Raw genomic sequence first — 19439 nt, 5'->3', positions numbered from 1 at the left:
ATGATAAGCAGGACGTACACCTTTACCCGGTCCATCGCTTATATCCATTACTAGCATTGGCTGACAGCTATGGGTATGAGCGCAGCCCAATTTCCCTCCATAATTTATTTGCAGTAGCACAAATTCATTTGAAATTCAGTTTTCAGTCACAGTCAGGCCGTTTGCCTGGTACAAGAACACACGAACACCTGAACACGAGAGAAAACACCCGAGTCATGTATGTATACTAGTTGCGGGTGCGCGCCTTCGCGCGCATGTGGGGTACTGATTTTGAAGTTACTAATTGAGCATTCAACGTTCTGTAGCAGTCTGTTTGAAGCGAATAGCATAGATATTACACATGGGTTAAGTAAACATACTTCTGCATAAAGCTAGGGATACATGGTCTTTAGTAGGCCTTTATGTGTACATGGAAAGGCTTAATCTAGTAAAGGGACATATAGAGTACACATAGGAAAGTTTGATAGGTTGCTGATTACAAACATAGCATCGTGGTAGATACGAAATAGATTAGTAAGTGTCTATATGGTCTGGTGGACCATTTTGGTTCTTTTGTTCGTAGCTGGGTTTTGACCTGTTGTTGTGGCTTCACTTTCATTCTTCAATACTGTTGTCTGATGTGTCCATTGTCGAAGTATCGGAGGCGACTGCACAGATGTGTTGTATGTGTCAGTTTTCAGCAAGAGTATTTGGAAATTAGATTGTTGACAGTGTTTCAGAATTTGTTGTGGGTAATGTTTTCTGTGTCATTTATGATATGAAGATATTGAACGATTCTAAGTATTTGAGAGTAATTGTTTTTGAATAAAGGCTGTGTTCAAAGGAGTTTGTTCTGGTATACCTTGGAGTCGGGAGGTTGCTTCGTTATTTCCGTTGCTGTCAACCAGTTCCAGTCGTTGCTCTGTGTCGATGTCTGAGTATCCTGTAAATTCAAGTCAGAAGAAATATTATCGTTATGCTTTGGTTGCTATGTTTTTTGGCATTGTATTGGTAACGGAGTTTGCTACCGCAGAGGTCAGATCGCCGGTCTCCTGGTGGTGTTTGTCTGCCTAGCATTTCGTCTGTGAATGTCTGGTAAGATAACTGCCAAATGTTGATTACCTCACTCTGTCCGCTCAGGTTTCTAATTCCTAAATGAGCAGTCTGTGGGATCATTGTTACCCTTCCGCGGGCGCTAATCTCATATTCAGTTGTAGCAGATATAAAGTTGACTGAATGGATGATGCAGATTTTGTGGAACAGTTTGTGTATGAGGGAGTTGCAGCATAGATGCGGTGGTACGCCGGTAATGTGAATGGTTAGGTGTTCATATGGATCTGATAAGGGTATGTATGTAGCTAGGTGTATGTTGAGTGGACAAGAGGTTAGCACGGTTTGTAAGGAGACTGCTGTTGATCCATGTTCTGGATTCCATGGTCTCAGACCAATGAGGTAGTTTCGAACAATGATAAAGCCTCGGTGTAGCATGTTTGTTCTGGCCTGCTGTGTGTGCACGCGTAAGAAGTAACCTTCGTTATACCTGGATATGTCTTCTACCTCGATGTTTATCTGGAACTGTTGTTGGATTGCCTCCGCGAGGTCATAGTGGTTGAATGTGTCCGAGATAGTATCCGGGACTGTTGCGAAGACTGTGTTGCCGGACATAGTGGCATCGATGTCTCTGAGCTCTGTTTTATCGATGATTCTGAGGTTCTGGAACCGGTGCTGCGCCATCTGCAGTAAATTGTGGATTTATTAGTTTGTTTTGTCGAGTAATAATGTAATTATTTATTTTTACATGTAATAAAATGTTTGGGTTTATATTGGTTAGTATATGTGTATTATATTGCTGTGTGCTAATATGTAAAATAGATGAGGTTGTTAAATCGATGCTATTGTATTGTTGTTATTTGTGCTGGATTGACTATTTAGGGTGGCGCATGACTATTATGGAGTGTTCAGTATGCAGTTTTGGTATTTTTAAACAGAGTGGTAATATATAACAGTAACCTTGGTAAGCTAGTTGTGTACAACTATGACTAATAACAGAGGTCTGTTCATGTTGGAAGATTAGTATTGGTGTATATATTAATTACAAAATAATAGAATTTGTGTATTGTTGGTTTAATATATTATAGATTAGTATGGACTAAATTTATGTTATTAGGTAATTTAAATTAAAAGTAGGTGAAGTTTTAGCAACAGATCAGGGAAATTTCTTCAGGATTGGATGCGAATGCACATCAGGTAGTTTGTTAAGATTAGATCGGAGGAGATTTTACCTGGACGTATTGAAGCTGGTGTGAATCTGGCGTCTTCAGTTTAGTAGGGTGTTCGCCATGGACTTAGCTGTATTGGCGATGGAGTTGATGTTGGAAAGGACGAGGGGTCGACTGTTGCTGCTAATAGGTTAGGTGATTTTCTGAAGGAAGGTGTGTGGCTGAGTTTAGGTTGAGGAGATGGTCGAGGTAGACTGCGCCGAAGCCATGGCCGCCGTTTTGTGGGTTTCTGAAGCGACGGGAACGAGGTAGGGGGTAGGTGGTAGTAGTAAAGTGTGGAGGAGAGGACGGGGAAACTGCTTTTAATAATACTAAAGGTCACTACGTTTTGCTGTATTTGGTAGCTATTATGTTGCAGATTTTAAAATAAATTTGGTATTTGTTTTATTAAACGTGTCTGAATTGCTGTGTGCTTATTTGTTTTTTTGGAAATTGAATGTGGACAGTAAGGTGTGGTGTAGTTTGAAGATTTTTATGTAAAGTGAATGTTGTTAAATTTTTTTTTTGATAAATGCTGTGTAATAGTAGGATAATTAGGTTTTAAAATATTTTTTCACAAATAGTTTATGAATTGTCTAATTAGTTAATTTCAATTTATGTTTAATTTTTTAATGTATATGGTGTAAGGTTCAATATGAAAAATAATATAGAAAACGTTGTTAGATTTTTGAGGATGCAAGGATAAAAAAAATGGATTTTTTTTTGGGATACTCATTTTTTTATTAATCTGATGAAGTAAGCCGGGGCTATACTAATGTTGAGTCTTTTTCCTTATTTATTTGTTGTCGACGATATTTTTAATAGGTTTGTGTGTATTTTTGTGTAATTAAATTTTGGTAAGTTTTATTATTTCTTTGTTCTCTGTATATGTTAGGTCTCTTCTGATTGGTAACGAATTTGTTAGATTAATGATGTATAGAGGGAGAATTTAGGTGTTTATATTATATATTTTCGAAAAATGGGTTGTACAGCTATTTTCTCTGTTCGAGTGAACATATAATAGAATGGGAACATGTTGCTTGAATATATGTATTAAGGCATAGATAACATATATTATACATAATATGTCCGGCACAGTTTTGTTTTTACATGGAGAGGGAAATCGTAGCTAAGAGTTTATGTTATATATTACACACTGGACTGAGACACTGCATTGTTCAAGTTAATAAGATGGCTAAGACACCATGATATTTCATCGTCCTCTGACGTCATAGACCTGCTCCCTGTTCGCCTGTTACGGTGTTTATTGTTCATCTTGGATCTGCTGCAGTAACTGATCTGTTGTTAATCATAAGTATAATGAAACTATTTATAGATTGGGTGTTATGGATTTTTTATGTTTAAATGAGTCAATGCTAGATCAGAAATTTCAAAGTTACCTGGTTTATCTGCTGGAAGCCAACGACCGGGGATGGCATTCGGTGATTCGGTATGTAAATATGTGCGGAGAAATTGGATCTGTATTTGTGAGGAATTGACGGTTATATTTCAGTGTTTTTATACATATAATTAATATTAAAGGGAGTTTTATATTTGTTACCTTTGAGTATGTGAAATCGTCTGATGAACTTATAATGTGACTGTGGTAAGCTGTCATGGTGTCGTCAAGCCGCTTCATAGCATCGTGTATGTATGTAATATCATTGATTTCATCAGATGCCATATCGTATTCATTGTAGAGGTGATTGAAAGTTTCATAGATCTGATTTATGTCTTCTCTCACATATGATACACAACATTGTAACAGGCTCATGTGTACACTGAGGTTATTGATGCTGGCAATTAGTTCTGCCAAGGTTGGATGGTTGAGGTCTACAATTTGATATCCTAGGACATTTGTGATCTGTTTTAGTGAGTAATAGATGGCAAGTGTTTCAATTGACGCTGGAGTTGTCTGAGGAAGATCATTGTACTTCTGTATCAGGCTTTGTCTAGTCATGAATGCTTCGAACTGTCCTGCTGCTGTTTCAACAGTTGTAATAATACTTTGTGCCTTATACACTGCTTTGCTAACTGCAGCATGTATAACTCTTAGTCGGGTAACATATGTTGATGGGACCGGTACCTGCATGATTTATACGCTTGTTAGTTTTGTGGAATTTGTATACCTCATATATATGGGCAGGACTATGTGAATAATATATAGCCTCATGTATGAGCAAATCATACCTCATGGAATGGTGGAATCTTATTAAAACCGTTAAGGTTCATAGGCTGGTGAGGCTGTGCTTGAACTAAGTTAATATGTCCGCCTATAATGCTGTGGTTTATATAGGCATGGGTTGCAGCACGGTTTAAATGACCAGCAAAGTCAGAAAGATATCTATATCTGTCATCCATGGTACTATTTGCAGTAGCCTGAATTGCGTTGCAGATAGTGGTACCTTGGTTTAGATACTGGTCTAAACAATCCTGTAGTTGTTGTTGTACCTGGATAGTTTTATGTTTGCATGCCTTGAAGATGTCAAACTTTTCATAGTAGAAGTCTCGTAATTCAGAAATCATCAGGTAGCTGTAATCTGGTGCCTTAAGTTCATAGCCTCCGCTTATCATGCTGGCATAGCTGTCTTTGAGAGCTTTGGTTCCTAAATGGGTTGTCATAGTTAGGAATAAACATGTTGTAGAAGGTGGTAAACAAAATAAATAATGTATAGTTTACCTGGTTGTATTGTGGATTGCGATGGTACAGGAAGTATTGTGAGTGGGTCGATGCAGATTTTTAGACCATCTGATCAGTTGGATATGTGTGAATAATAGTAGGAAAAAGTTAGAATTTGCCAGTAAAGTTGATAGGAGATATGGTGATAATGTACTGTTGTATTGTAATTATACCTGTAATCCAAGGTAGCTGGGTTAGTTCGTGTTCTCTTGACCATGGTACGATTTGTATCTGAAAATTCCTTGTACGTATAGGTGATGCGGCCACTACTTGTCTTTGTGGATGAGAATTGTTGAGATAGATGATGAAATTAGGTCGTCTATATGTTATGTCAGAGGCGATGATGTACAATCCTAGCTGACTTCTTATTGCATTTACAATTTCTTTGGCCACCTGTTTAGGTTCTGTTCTGAAAACCTTTTTTGGCCTCGAGATGACTGCATACTGCCAGTATATTTCTGAAACAATAAATATATGTTTTGTTTTAACTGTAACCATAAATTGGAAGCTAATTTGTAATGGAAATTGTATCTTCAAAATAGTAAGAGGGGTCAGAACATGCACCTTCATTAATTTCTGGGATCTCCATTAGCACCGATTATGTTTAGCTAAACTGGCTGCAATGTGATGGGAAACCATGTTAGAACCATATATGTGTTAAATACAATATTATTGGCTATGCATTTATACAGGCATTTGTATCTTTTTCTTCTGTTTTAGGTATGTTACTATTTAAAATTGATGGGATAAATATCCAGATAGTGACAAATGTCATGCGTCTATCATATATTGATTATAAAATTGTTTCTGGATTAAGGAATAAATCAATGGATGGACAAAAATAGAGAAGAACAGAGGTAAATACCTACGGTTTTAAGTATGAGATTCGTCGCCCATATGTTGGCTGAGCACACCGGCAGTGCGATGGGGAGCGCAGGTGACCCGACGCAATCAAAGTGTGTTCGATAGCTGCCGTTATTGGGAGTTCTTGTGAGGAGAGGGAGAGGGAGGGGTTGGAGGAAGAAGTAGATCTAGATTTTCATGGAGCTTCATTGTAGGATGCTTCGTGACGGCGGACTGGCGGAGGCATGGTGCGAAGGATCGGGACGGTAATCTGCTTCTGGAACGATGGTGAGAAGCGTTGTGTGGGCTTTTGGTGACTACGGGTAGGTTGTATATACATAGAACACCACGAAACTGGGCCGGCGGCCTATATTTTTTTTTGCTATTTGGAGCAGTATGGGCCTAATATTTGTGTGCCATCGTTTTAGTGGGACGGTGAAGTTGTCACTTGAAATAACTATGTTCTTATTTTATTGTATGTAATACTGATTAGTGGCGATAGAAAGGTAATAACCTGTTCTTACTAAAGTGTAATCGTTAAAACCACAGATATCAGTAACCTATTTAGTTTGAGGTATAATGTAGTGGCGTTAGTTGTATAGTTGTTACAATGATATATATGAGCACCATGTGCAGAACCATGAACAACATAATGGTTATACTTGCGTACTTGTTGTAGATGCACAAATAGGTAACCATATCAGTATTACGGATACATAAAAAGGTACATAATCTCAGTCTTTGTTCAGATAACAGTATCCTAAAGCATTATTACATAACGAACATACTATGTAGCAAAATAAAGTTGCCTGTTGGCATTAGCTGCTGATAGATACAATCTTGTCTTGCAGATAAAAAGCAACATGCTTCTAAGGGGTGTAAGTACCATCTTGCACAAAAGGTTGTTGCCCATCGTCTTTGAAGATTTATTTTCTGAAATGAATCATGGTGTTAAGCAAAGCTTTGTTAAATATATAGTATTTCAATATAATTGTAAAAGCCCTGGACATAGTATCTAGTTTACATTTGCCGAACAATCATATGGAAAAGTATCTGGGAACACGTATCTTGATGATGGTCAACTAACCTGATTTGTCCATGTACGTTGGATGAGAGCGGGTTCGTTACTTGGGAGCCTTATATTTGGGCCTGTTTTTTCAATGTACATATGTATTTTAGTTATATGCACTATATTTTACTCTGTATTATTGGATTATTTACATGTGTTATCTGAGCTGCAGATTCTTACCTTTTTGTTTTTGCTGGTGGTGGTGGATCAGTTAGATCCATGAGATTGTCTCCACCCGCAGTCTGTGCATCTAGATCCTGAGCACCTGTACTTTCCTGAGTAAAGAGAATAATAATGTAAACCAATTTAGGCATCATGAAGTCTATAATAAATGGAAAAAATTTATGTAGGCTGTGTAGTTTTTAGAAATATAAAGTAGAAAGCGTTAGCAATATTACTTTGTCAATAACATTTTCTTCTTCAAATAATCTTTTACGGGCAGTTGTCACGGGCACCGATGATCTGAAATATATACAAATTATGCAGTAAACGGTGCATAAGAACTTTGCTTGCAAGTGTAAGTAACTATACATAAATTGGTAGTTATCTTGTGTAATTATACTTACTCATTCTTATGATCTTTAGTAGGTGTTTTCTCTGAATCAATGATTGGAGCAGGTGTCTATAAACAAATATGGTAAAATAAGTCAGTTAAATTTGTAGGCAGATAGAAAACGATAAATAGAAAGTGGCAAAGATATATATTTAGCATACGGATTCACTGGTGCCAGCAATCTGAAGGACCTCTTGGTTAATCTGTGGAGTGTCCGGTATCTGAATCGAAGTCTGTGGTCGTGCAGATGTGGTAGATATAGTTAGAGCAGGCTGTGTGTTGCTTCCAGATCCAGTAAGGTACAATGCAGATTGTCGCCTATCTGATCGTTCCAGAATATGTTTTACCAGATATTGTCTCTTGGATCTGGTGCTGAATGAGTCTTCAGTAAGGTTAATGGAGAAGGTGAATTTTTTTGAAATAATGGATTGCAGTGGCAGTGATAGTCCAGATGCTACTTTCAAGGGGTTCAAGATTAGGTCGCAGTCTTTGAGAACCATTAATTTGGCCACGTCATCATATGCAAAAAAACTGGCTTCGGCTGTTTCATCCTCGGCAAAGAAGTTTAACAGATACCTGTGTATTTGAGATAGCCAAAAGTTTGTGCAGTATATGTTTGTCAGTAACTGGCAAATGGCAAGAGAATATATCATAGTACCTCTGTGAGTGTTTCGTACCTAGGCAAAGCATTTGTTCCATAACATTTTGGGCACCTATATCCACCAGCAGCTTGTGGATCCATCTTTTTCTTGCATGGTTTGCAGGACATATACCACCAGCTAATATTGTCTGGAATATGTGTCACTGTCACCGTGCATTTGTACCCCTCATCCTACCATAGGTTAGATAAAAAATATAAGCAATCTTATATTATGAAATATGCAAAAGTTTTGTGAACAACTCATGTAAAGTGTACCGGGAATTCATATGGATCTATGGCATTTAATTCGGCAACTGTTTTTTCTGCTAGCGGAGTGTCCTGTGGTTGCGCAGAAATGTTGTCTTCAGATGGAGGAGGTCGCTCTATGTACATGGGTTCGTCCTTGAATCTGTTTAGGTTAGACCATATGCAAGTCATAGGGGTTATTAAAGCCTCTGTATAAATGTGGTGGTAATAAATTGAGGTTTTCGAAGCTACAATTGAGGAGCATACTGCTTACCTTTTGTAAAATGGCAAAGCCTCTTGGATGTCTGGGTTTAAATAGTAATTTGAACCGCTGCTTCCACTAAGGTAAGGTTTATGCTCAGCATAATGTGAGTGCCATTTTCTTGGTATGAAACCAACAAAAAGAGCAATAACTGCTTTGGGGTTTTCTTGATTGTTGAGATGGTCGATGGTAAAGTTTATGGCATGATCACCCCAGAGTGTTATTTTGAGCTCATTGTCACTGCAGAAAAAAAGTTTATCATTATTTTTATACTACATGTGGAAAACATAGGTTACTTTTTTCTGTATGTTAACATCGATGATCTATAATTTATTTAGCCACATACCTCATATCTTTAACGAAGATTTCTCTGAGGATACTTGTTCTTTCTTTTCCTTTTGGGGTCACAGAAGTTGCGGAGGTGTACTTTGTAATATAACCTAGGATATCTACCAAAAAAATTTCATAAAATTAGAATCTGTACATAAACAAGCAAGAGGATAACATTTAGAAGCTGACCTGTTAAGATAGGAACTGGTCCTTGTGCAGGTACAATCTTGTCAAAAGAAGTGAGAGCATAGATATATTTTGGAAATGTTGGTGGCACGTTCTCAGATAACTTGATGGATGTAAATTCTGTGAATTCAATCATTAGATGACCACTGAAAGGCTTGTAACATGCTTTTGCAGGATTTACTCTGAATTTGCTAATCACATAGGTGTTGTCTACTTCTAGAAGAGGATCCAATGTGTGGATAATTTCCTGTGGAATCTCAGCATACATAGCATCCCCCTGTGTATGAAAGAAAATTATATTTTTAACAAAGTGAATAATATGAACAGGTATATATATTCCCTTTTGTCTGCTTTTTCCCTGTTGATAACCATGTTGCTACCCTGTGGTGTTAACTTGTCTTTATAACTATAGTTATATCAGTATCACTATTCTGAAATGTGCACAATCGTTTAAAAACTTAGTAGTGTGTAACTAAATCTTACCCTTGCATCTGCTAGGACTAAGCCAACATACAGTGGCACTCTTTGACCCATGTTCTCTTTCACTGTCCATTTTCTGATGATACGAACACAAACAAAGCCTTTAGGACGACCTTTCTCCAATTTTCCTAGGTAGGTGGCCTGCATCCTATAGGTTATAAATATACAGAGCCAGTTAGAATGAAGTGTATAGTATAAAATGTATGAGTACTAAACTGGTCTGATATAAGTTTGCTTATATATTAATAGGACTTTTTGTATAACCATGTTTTGTTTTACATGATTAATGAGCATATATATTAACAATCATTATGTATAACAGAGGGTAGGTAAGTAAGCACTTGTATACAGAAAGTAAACTATTTGACGACAATAGAAATGGTAGAAAGTTAACTATTTGAGGACAATAGAAATGCGGTAAATATAGTATAGGAGAAGTGAAATAATTGATGATTCGAACAATATAAAAGAAACATATCATAGTAGTGATTATTATTAACAAAAGAAGTACACAATACATAGGTGAGCGCAGTTGACATTTTTTGTGTGCATTGGCCGTGTTCAGGTTTTCATAAGGATGGAAACATAGATATACTGAGCTTAACACCCTTCTGAATGAGGCAACAAAAACATAGTGGACAAACAACTGCTGAAACTAAGATAATACAGAATTCCCAAACACCGAGGAAAGTCTGAACAAAAGAACATTTCAGCGATAACTTGTAACTCTAATGCGTGGTTGGCAAATATGCTAGAACTTCTCTATAGACAACATTTTTTGTTTTGTTAGTGCAAGCTCCATGTTCATCCTCAATGAGAATCTTGAGTCCGTCTCTTGTTGTAACGCGCGAGACTGCAACATAGAGCTGACCATGTGAGAAGACAGGTTTCTTAAGATAGACACCCACTGCTGATAATGTTTGTCCCTGACTTTTGTTGATCGTCATTGCATAACAGACTTTTATTGGATACTGACGTCTTTCAAGCACAAATGGCCATTTGTTGGTCTTCAAAGTTAGAGTAATTCTTGGGATAAGAACGATTTGTCCAGCAAACTTTCCAGTGATAATTTTAGCTTCAATGATCATATCTCCCAAAGAAACTATCACTAATCTAGTACCATTACAAAGACCATCAGATTGATTCAGATTACGAAGAAGCATGACTGGAATACCCCTTTTAAGTACTAAACGATGCTGGGGAAAATTATTTCCATCAAGCGAATTTAAAAACTCCACTGGATACAATAAGTCATATGCTTCATTTGGCCCTACTAATTTGGCAATACTATCTGAGCTAAGATATTCTTTTTCGGCGTCTGGCACTAAGGAAACCATGTAATCATTGATGATATCGGTTTGTTCGTTGGTCGGTGTTAATATGGCTCTCTGACTAATATATGCTATATTCTTATAATCTGATGTAAAGTTAGGGTAAATAGCATTGACTATGCAAGACAGTTTATCATCCTGTGTCCTCAAAAGCAGTTCTTCAGGTATTTTGATCCACGAAGGTTCCAATTCACCTTCTTTTGCAACTGAATGAACCTTCCCTTCTCCAATATCTAGCACCCATTTACTAAACTCAGCAACCTTTCTTTGGTAGCTTATATCCGGTGAAGAACAAGAAAGCCGCATATTTTGGGTTAAACTCAGGACCTCCGCAGTTGACCAAAGTCGGGACTTGATTATGGCAGAGTTTATAATCTGAGATCTACTTCCTGCCTCAACAACAGGAAGAATCTGTCTAAGATCACCACCCAATACCATAACCTTTCCACCAAAAGGAATGTCACTATTCTGTGGATGATGCATGGCCTGTATATCACGAAAAGTCCTGTCAAGAGCTTCAAAAGCTCTTCTATCAGTCATGAGAGCTTCATCCCAAATAACCAAAGATGTTTCTTCAATGAGCTCAGAGAGCATTGTTCCTCTTCTAATGTCACAAACTGATGTGTCATCTAAATCACATGGAATCTTAAATCTAGAGTGTGTTGTTCGGCCTCCTGGTAAGAGCAACGAAGCGACCCCCGAAGAAGCAACAGTTAGAACAATCTTGTCCTGTGCTCTGAGATAATTAACGATGTAGTTCCAAAGGTATGTTTTGCCTGTTCCACCATATCCAGAAACAAAAAAGAACCCTGACTCATTCTTCATCACCCTGTCCACTATAATATTAAATGCATGTGTTTGATCACTGTTCAGGGTTGCAGTAGGGTTTGCCATGTCTAGTGAAGGATCAGCGGCATGTGCAAGCTCTTCATCAATGAGACGATTGTACGATGCAGAATATGAGTTACCTGATTTCTCAGGTAGGTTGAATTCCCTTATGTTTCTCCCATTTTGCACAAATATGGTGGCCAACTCTTCGAGAAGATAGTCTCTTGCATTAGTTTCAGGCATTTCATAGTTAGGATCGCCAATAATGTTTCTGAACTGGTATTGGATATCATCGGCCAAAAGGTGCCATACTTTTTCAAAAAAAGCATTCTCATCTCCAACCTGGCAGAAAACAACCATGTTAACAAAGAGCTTTCTTAGTTGGGCAGATGTAGCCCAAGCTGCAGCTTCGTCAAAAGCATCATACCACTCTCGATCATCTCCAAGAAGCCCACGAGACCTACATGCCTCCTTAAAACTGGAATGTTGTGTATGGTTATGAAATCTAAGGTCTTCATAGGTAGTTGCACCTTTCACAATCAGCAACAACATTCTCAGATAATACCGTTCGCCCGCAGAAGGATGAACATAATGTAGACGACCAATCTTGCCCTGTCGCTGTTGACGTCTCTCCCAAATTCGATCTTTATGTTCCCATTTCCATCTTGAAGGAAACTGTGGATATGTAAGGTTCCGAGCATCAGGGTTTTGCTGATTGCATATAAACCATTCTGTCAGCATGGTTTTCCTTAGAAATTCTTCGGAAACAACTCTGTCCATTCTACTTCTAGCACTAAAGGTAATAAAATTCTCATTAGGTAAATGCACAGGCATTCTTTCTACCGCTGGATAGTGTCTATGAATATCATAGCCAAATATTCGCCAACACGCATCCTGCTCACAAATGTAGCGACAATCAAGATACTCCCTAACCTCATTAACTGTGTCTGTATCTCTATCATAAGGAGCAGACTCTGCTCTTCTTATTCTTTCAAGATATACCTTACTACAATCAGCACCCTTTGTTACATACTTGAACAAATATTTAATGAAAGTGCTCTTGTTGCACCACTCAACATTTATATGAGCCTGATATTTCTTAAGAAGAGTCATATTATATGGAACAACCCATCTATTGTCCATATGTACACCGCCTTTGTTTATATAAAGAGCATTTTCACGGCGTTTGTACATGGCAAACCCATTAGAATTCACTGAAGTTTCTTCATGGTATGGTTTTGGAAAATGTTTGGAACATCTGCCATCTTTCATGCAAGGGCAGGCTGGATTTTGTGAACCACAAGGTCCGTGAATCATGTGTTCGGCAACAAGAGCATAACCAAGTGGATCGTCTTTTGGATCTGGTATTTCAGCACTCACATAAGAATCAATCATTGTAGGTGTTGGATCTGATGTGTCCGCTGTGGTCCATAAGATAATATGTGCATGCGGGAGACCCCGTTTCTGAAATTCGACAGTGTGCAAAACTGCAAGTCGAAGAACATGAGCTCAGATGGATAAGTCTATTGGAATTAAGTGAAACCATCGTAACTTAGTAATGAGGACTATGAGAAACCTAGGGCAGGTCAATGGAGTATATTTGTACAGATAATGTAATCAACTGGACCTAGCAGCGGTTTCTATTAATGTGTAAGTGACATAGCAGATTAGATAAGAACAGCACCTGCGTTGCATGGTCCAAAAGCACGACCACTTTTTATATCATGCAAAAGTTCTTCTAGTTTCATATTGAAGACTCTAACAATGATATCAGCCCTATCATTTGGTTTTTGACCAATCTCAAACATAGCCTCACTGATCTCCAACCACTTAGGATTACATGTGAAAGTCACAAAGTAATCAGGAGGACCATATTCTCGACAAATGGCAATCCCATCATGATAGTTCTGTATCATATAACGTCGACCTCCTGTATGTGATGCTGGTAATACCGTCATTTTCCCCATCTCAGCACCCTCGGTGCAGCCTCTGCTAATAGCATCACAAATACCCTGGATACTTTCCATCCGAATGTCTTTCTGGTTTTTCATTATATACCATAGTCTATTTTCATCAACACAGGCACGAGCATCCACCTTTGGCTGGCTAGACAGGGCACCATAGGAGAGATAAGGATTTGGTTGGTTTTTTCTATAATGGAACATGTAGCAAAAATAATCTTGCATGGTAACCTTTGTGTATGAATTTCGTTGACTTGCTCTTGCACCTGCATACAAAACCCCAGGCTGGAACCCACGCTCACCAAATGGGAACAGTAATGGATACTGAAGAGCCATAAAGGCAGGATGAAGAGCTGATATTTGCTTCAACTCATTTGACTGTGTTTCAATAATAATGTCACGCTCAAAAGCGTCTGGAGTAAAATCACCAACGACAAGCATAGCTAACTGATCAACCGTTGGTAAGCTATACTAAGGAGGATCCCCATCTCTAGGCGCAACAATTCGAACCACAAATTGGTCATCATCATCATGATCGGCTAACCTTTCCCTGGCCATTCTAAATTGCCTTGCCAATGGATTACAATCATCAAGCATGGATATCAACGACTGAACTATAGAAGAATCTAGATCAGAAGCCCTTACATCATCATGTGATAATGAACGCATTCTATTTTGAACCTCATTAGATGTATCATATACATATAGCTGAATAAATTTAGGAGGAGATCCATCTTGAGGAAGTAGGGAGCCAATCCGGTGATGAACTTGGCCACAAATCTTAAAAACAGGAGGCCCACGGCCATCATTCATTGTCCGATCAATGTTGGCCCCCATTGATGTGAATGAAAAAAGACAATTGTACTGCCTTATGTTCTTCATGAACTTTTTGGATGTAGAGTCCCCATCAAACGTTGCTAATGAAGCCAACGGCTCTGGCCGTGCCAAAAAACGCGGTATAACAACTTTGCCACCTCTACAACAGTTGTTGTACACTATTCTACCAGAACGTTGGCTTGAATCACGACCAATTCTTTCGGCGTGCCAAAATACTGCTTGACAATGCGGGCACTCATAATCTGGCCGACCATAGTAGGATCTTTCTCGATAGGATACTGTTTGTGAAGAATAGAGAACAAAATAGGGAAAGACAGGCCGTCATATGACTGAAGCAAATGAAATCACTAAGAAAACAGGAATACCATGGGAACTGCGAGACTATGGAAAAAGGTCAAAAAGGCTGAGAAAGTGCTGAAACATATACCTTTAAGAGCATCGATAAAGGCTTCGTCAAATTGACCACACGTGAGATGATCAGTACCATGCCAGGGGCCTCCTATTGTAATTTGGAAAACATTTTTTAGGACTTAACTATTACGGCACACAGAGACAAATGTGTACCATAGGATGAACAGGTTATAGTGTGTGTAGGTTTTGAAAGGACGCAGATAACCAGCAATGTTACCTGCCCAGACCAAGCGATGTTGATCTAAGAGTCTTCTTCTTTTTTGTCTAGAAGTTGTGGGATCAGAATGTGGTGCCACATTATGGGGCCCTGTTGTTAAGACAACAATGGACATGGTATAACCAGACCTTAAGAATACAAAAAACAAGGAAAGGAAGACTCATTATCCAGCAGGAGGCACGTACTGTTTCGTACACGTGACAGTGTTGCAGCAACTGGGACAGTGGTATCTATATTCAGCAACGCTGAGGTCGACAGTTGGTGAGGACATGGTCAATATTGGCACAAAAAACATAGGAAGGAAAAATACATAATATAATAGCCGCGGGAGAATACATACAATCTCCTGCGCGGTGTAAGGTTGAATAGTCTGGCGCAAAGGTGGGATCAGACACCGATGCGGAAACTGCCAGATTTAAATATATACAGTTAATATACAGACACATAACAAGGCACAAAGAAAAGCAATATACACTACCACGATTAGTCTAAATGATACATACATAACTGTTGATCATCCATTTGATCCTAGAAAGTCAGCAGCAAGCGGCACCATGGAACTGAACAGGCTATACACACATTTTAAAACAAAAATCAAAGTACAAGAGTTTTTTTAAAGACCAATGATAACGTAAAACTATAGAGGTTCTTGTGAAAACCCAAAAGAAGAAGACAAACTGAGAAGATCGTTCAAAACGGACAGCAACTGTAAAAGAGAAATCTTTTTTGACCACGTTCCTTGATACAATCGTTGTATACATTACAGAAGAACCTAAACCACATATTTACATATATGTAGTTACGGAGTACTGTATGGCTCCAAAAGCAGGAACCAAACAGGTAAGCTGAATGTAACAAACTCCGAATATGTAAAATATCAACATGACTGAAAATTTAGCGGATTACATTCTGTACGAAAAACACGAAACATAGAAACATTTCATTGCTACAAATAGCCAGGATACAAATTGCAAGCAGCAGTAGGCATAGCACTGAGGTCATGCACCAACTGCTGTGCCAAACTTAGCAAGGACGGATCATATGAAACTCCTTCAAGAGAACTATTGATTACAAACCTGGCTAACTGAACGCCTCTATTAGCTACAGGAAGAAGGGATTGGGCTAGACTTCTGTATAATATCAGTCCATGAACACTGTAGTCCAAAATGACAAAACCAAATATATCTTGTAAGACCAGTAGTGCTTGCAAAGCAGCTGCTTCATAAGCCGCAGAACGTTCCATACCAGAGCTTGCCCAAAAAAAAAGTGTTCGTGAATTGAACCGGCAACATAAACCAGGCAACTCAACCTCAATCCCATATAAGGAGGCACCATCTTGAAGAATCTCATGTATACCAGATATGTAAGGAAGAGAGCAACAATAGGCAACCTGCTGGAGAACAGCCACATAGGAGATACGCACGGCAAACATTTGGTACCCAAAGTGAACCTGCCGTTTTGAAATAAATCGAAGGAGATCTCCCTTTACAACCCTCGTGCCCCCTTAACAAATAAAAAATTCTGAGAAAACAAAAGGTAAAAATAATTTTGGCAAAAGAAGAGGAAGAAGCGGCAGACGTTCGTGTACAACACCGCAACTAACAAATGTAGCTGAAAAAATCTGATAAAGTTTGCAAAAGCCTCTCTAGTGTTTGTAAATATTTTTCTATTTCAATTCAAGGTATCTAACATTGATATGGTTTCCTATATTTTTCGATATGACCAATAGCATAGGCCAAAAAAAGGTCAGCAAAACCATTTTCCCAAAAGGAAATAGGAAAAAGAACAGGCAACAGCATTAGGCACATATAACATGTATACATAGGGCAAAAGCAACAGCGTAAAAATGTACCTGAACAAGACAGTACAGAGACGTAAGAAATATGCTTCGGTCCAGATTAAAACCAATTTGTAAACAGGCGACGATACTAAAATATGAAACCTGCAACAAGGAGGAAAAACCAAAGCATTAACAGGGTTAGAATAATAAACTAAAAAAACATAGATAAATGTATAATAAGTAACATAGCTAAAGAAGAAAGCAACCAAACGGAAAGCAAACGCCACAACCATTTCGGCAACAAATAAGGGCCTATTGTAGTCACTAAAATAAGCTCAATGTATCTAAAAAAATAAAACAATAATCCTACGCAGTATCATGAAACAGTCAGTGTATAACACCGAATAATTAAAAATGTCTTATACACAAGCCGTGAACTATAGACATCTCTAACAAATTATACTACTCTTTGATTTTTACACTGAACTATAGACATCTCTAACAAATTAGGCTACTCTTTGATTTTTACACTCCAAATACCAAATATCTCAAAATTTCTATGGATCCACGAAACAACAATATATAGTTTAGTACCTACCAACACACCTTTTGGTTTCATCGTCAATAAAGACATGAGTCAGCAAATTGGATCAAGATAATTAAACAGATGGACAAAGGACTTAGATGAAACTATATGGCAGCAAACAAAAAAATTATAGTATTTTTTATAGCCGACACAAACATTTATCATCAGCTGTACACAGGAAATTTAGCACAAAATATTAAATATTATTTATTAATAAGCTCTAATCCTGAGGCTCCTAAAAATGGAAGACCCCATTTAACACTTCATTGTGGACGGCACTGAGAAACGCAAAAGTAATGAACACACGCAAGAACTATACACAGAAACACATATAGAACAATGGTAATGGCAACCTACCCAGACGGATAACCAAAAGAAAAAACACAAATAACAGTCAGAAACCAACGATGGGAAAGAACCCTGCACACGAACGAAACACTATGAGTTGGCAAACAATTGTAACAAAACGCTAACGCAGAACAGAATCGGAATACAATGACCAAAAGAATGAATCGAATAATACCCCAAAAACCAACGAACGAAGAACCGAATCCAAACACGTGGGTTTCCACAGACTGAACACAGCCCTGTACATGAACAAAACAATATAACTTCATCAGAAACGGGACCAATCCACTGGAGCTCAGAGCGCAGGAACAAATCGAAATACACTGGATCTAACAAAGCTGACAAGAAGCAAAAGCAAGAAACAAATCTTACATAACGGGGAAGAACAGAGTAGGCCGCGGCAGCAATGCCCAAAGGGGCGCCCACCGCAACAAGCACCCGGCGGACGGCCGCCGGGCGCGCGCCACGAGAAACCGCCGCGTGAGCTTAGCAGCCGATTATGGAAGGAAATCCAGCGAACGACAAGGAAGAAGCGGCGATGTGTACGCCGCTCCCCCTGCGGAGCGGACGAGGACGATGAATAGGGAACGACGGCGGAAGAAACCAGGCGCAGGTGGTATAATAATAAACTGGGGCGTAAAAACCGGCGAAGTGGAACAATAAAGACCGCGTCGCTGGCGACGCTAAAACAGTACCGCTGCCATCCACCCAACCCATGGCAACGAAAGCCGAGAGCAGGAGCAGTTTTTTAGAAGTCTAAACGGCATAACGCAAAAGGCACCAAAAGGAGACAACAAGGCCAACTACGGTAAGGATCAGACCGAAGCGAACAGTAAGCGCAGAATTCAATGGAACGGACCAATATACGAGAAAAACAGCGGCCGTCGATGAGCAACATCGAACGAACGGAAACAAAAATGCAGACGTGGATAGTGCTTCTGATTTAGAAGCCCACCAGGTTTGTAGAGTTAAATGCACCTGCCGGCGTGCCTTTTGTTGGATTTATTATGGGTTAGACCCATTTAAATTTAATAAATCAATAAATTCTATGGTGTATAATTATAGACAAAATATATATTGTCTCAGGATAGCAGCAAGTCCAAGGGTTGGAGTGGCTGGCTGATGGTACGGGAGTTTCAACTCAATTATGTGGGAGTTTCAACTCATTATCTGCGGGTGTTTCGATAATTAATTGAGGAAATTTCAACTCCGCGTGAAAACCCTTCAGATGCCCGTCTCCTCCGCCGCCAGCAGGGGAGTCCCTTCCCCTCCTCTCCTCTCCAGCCACAAGGATAATAGGAGACTCATCTCCTTGGTACAACCAGAGAGAACACACAGATCACAGTTCTGTTGCAAAGTAGGAATCTCCATCTCGTAACTTCGCGCGCACGGAGGAGCGAGAGGGCAGGTGCCTCCGGAGCCCTTGCCGTTCGAGACCTTGCACGGGAGATCGGCAATTAGGTTTTTGGGGAGCGTCTAAGCGACTGCCCAACTCTATTCCTGCTGCTCATCTTCTTCCCGGAGGTCTCTTGGTGTTGCCGGTCGCCGTCTTCTCCTTCCCGGTGATTGGTTCGTCGTCTTCACCTTCGTCTCTACTCCATGGCGATCGAGGAA

At 39.1% G+C, this 19439-nt stretch overlaps 3 protein-coding genes across 16 annotated transcripts; all 3 read right to left on the bottom strand.

Moving 5' to 3' along the window:
- Positions 231-2546, bottom strand: LOC110430865. Of its 3 annotated transcripts, none has more exons than XR_002448256.1 (4): positions 2262-2543; positions 1520-1713; positions 842-922; positions 231-647 (listed from the first exon to the last, which is right to left on the bottom strand). XR_002448256.1 is itself a non-coding variant. In XM_021449000.1 (4 exons), exons 2-4 carry the CDS (start codon positions 1711-1713, stop codon positions 595-597), a joined length of 840 nt encoding a protein of 279 aa, XP_021304675.1. In that variant the 5' UTR covers positions 2262-2546; the 3' UTR covers positions 231-594. The 3 variants fall into 3 exon arrangements, 2 of the variants coding, with proteins under 2 accessions (XP_021304675.1, XP_021304676.1); XM_021449000.1 differs by having other exon boundaries at positions 1008-1713; positions 2262-2546; XM_021449001.1 differs by having other exon boundaries at positions 1537-1713; positions 2262-2544.
- Positions 3274-6081, bottom strand: LOC110431324. 6 transcript variants are annotated; one of them, XM_021450337.1, is made up of 8 exons: positions 5783-6081; positions 5482-5534; positions 5091-5375; positions 4918-4986; positions 4428-4843; positions 3799-4323; positions 3638-3716; positions 3274-3539 (listed from the first exon to the last, which is right to left on the bottom strand). In XM_021450337.1, exons 2-8 carry the CDS (start codon positions 5504-5506, stop codon positions 3502-3504), a joined length of 1437 nt encoding a protein of 478 aa, XP_021306012.1. In that variant the 5' UTR covers positions 5507-5534; positions 5783-6081; the 3' UTR covers positions 3274-3501. The 6 variants fall into 6 exon arrangements, with proteins under 6 accessions (XP_021306012.1, XP_021306013.1, XP_021306017.1 ...); XM_021450338.1 differs by having other exon boundaries at positions 3274-3536; XM_021450342.1 differs by having other exon boundaries at positions 4689-4843.
- LOC8061961 (replication factor A protein 1) lies at positions 6437-18559 on the bottom strand. 7 transcript variants are annotated; one of them, XM_002437098.2, is made up of 18 exons: positions 18198-18559; positions 18001-18064; positions 17835-17897; positions 16964-17053; positions 15297-15517; positions 9530-9674; positions 9050-9323; positions 8877-8979; positions 8543-8770; positions 8299-8431; positions 8060-8214; positions 7730-7958; positions 7544-7615; positions 7396-7451; positions 7228-7291; positions 7010-7104; positions 6848-6909; positions 6437-6693 (listed from the first exon to the last, which is right to left on the bottom strand). In XM_002437098.2, coding segments are annotated over exons 1-17 (2019 nt in total). In that variant the 5' UTR covers positions 18200-18559; the 3' UTR covers positions 6437-6693; positions 6848-6884. The 7 variants fall into 7 exon arrangements, with proteins under 7 accessions (XP_002437143.2, XP_021306005.1, XP_021306009.1 ...); XM_021450330.1 differs by having other exon boundaries at positions 7544-7958; positions 18198-18557; XM_021450334.1 differs by lacking the exons at positions 16964-17053; positions 17835-17897; positions 18001-18064; positions 18198-18559 and adding exons at positions 14911-14982; positions 15112-15201; positions 15615-15680 and having other exon boundaries at positions 6441-6693; positions 7544-7958; positions 15297-15356; positions 15452-15517.

Source organism: Sorghum bicolor, chromosome 10 (assembly GCF_000003195.3).
Source record: "Sorghum bicolor cultivar BTx623 chromosome 10, Sorghum_bicolor_NCBIv3, whole genome shotgun sequence".
In the NCBI taxonomy this organism is placed as follows: domain Eukaryota; kingdom Viridiplantae; phylum Streptophyta; class Magnoliopsida; order Poales; family Poaceae; genus Sorghum; species Sorghum bicolor.
This window is presented reverse-complemented; position numbering and strand designations above follow the sequence as displayed.